We start from the raw sequence: 432 nt of genomic DNA on the forward strand, positions 1-432 counted from the left end.
ATCAAACTACTGCATTATTTTGTTTTATTAATTAATATAACAATTATTTATTTGAAAGTTTAAAAATAAGCCCTTATATATCATAATCAATATTATATGTAGAGTAGAATAGACTTGAAATTCTAATCTGAATTCAGATTTCTTGTGTTTTCGCATAATCCAAAAATATTTTGCCATTTCCTCCAGGGAGCTTTTTGATCGTGTGATTCACCTGAGCGTGTCGGTGAAGAAGATCAAGTTCTTCTTTAAGCGTTACCTGGAGTACGAGAAGAAGAACGGCACACCTGAGACCATGCAGGCGGTCAAACAGAAGGCTCTAGAATATGTGGAGTCCAAAGGAGCAGAAGCTGCCAGCTAGAGCCCGTCTATTTTACCTGAAGATTAATAGGATATTTGAGGAGCATCTTTAATCCTCCTACTTTTTTTTTTTTT

General features: G+C 35.0%; 1 protein-coding gene across 1 annotated transcript in view; it reads left to right on the forward strand.

Annotated features, from left to right (window-relative positions):
• The window catches only part of LOC107578996 (protein RRP5 homolog), a 5,406-nt gene extending 5,048 nt beyond the window's left edge, over positions 1-358 (forward strand). The window contains exon 7 of the mRNA XM_016264890.1: positions 187-358. Within this exon, the coding sequence (XP_016120376.1) occupies positions 187-358 (172 nt within the window). The remainder of the gene's footprint in view (positions 1-186) is intronic.
• The last annotated feature ends 74 nt before the right edge of the window (positions 359-432 follow it).

The sequence above is a fragment of the Sinocyclocheilus grahami genome, unplaced genomic scaffold (assembly GCF_001515645.1).
Source record: "Sinocyclocheilus grahami isolate Dianchi unplaced genomic scaffold, SAMN03320097.WGS_v1.1 scaffold13395.1, whole genome shotgun sequence".
Classification (NCBI taxonomy): Eukaryota; Metazoa; Chordata; class Actinopteri; order Cypriniformes; family Cyprinidae; genus Sinocyclocheilus; species Sinocyclocheilus grahami.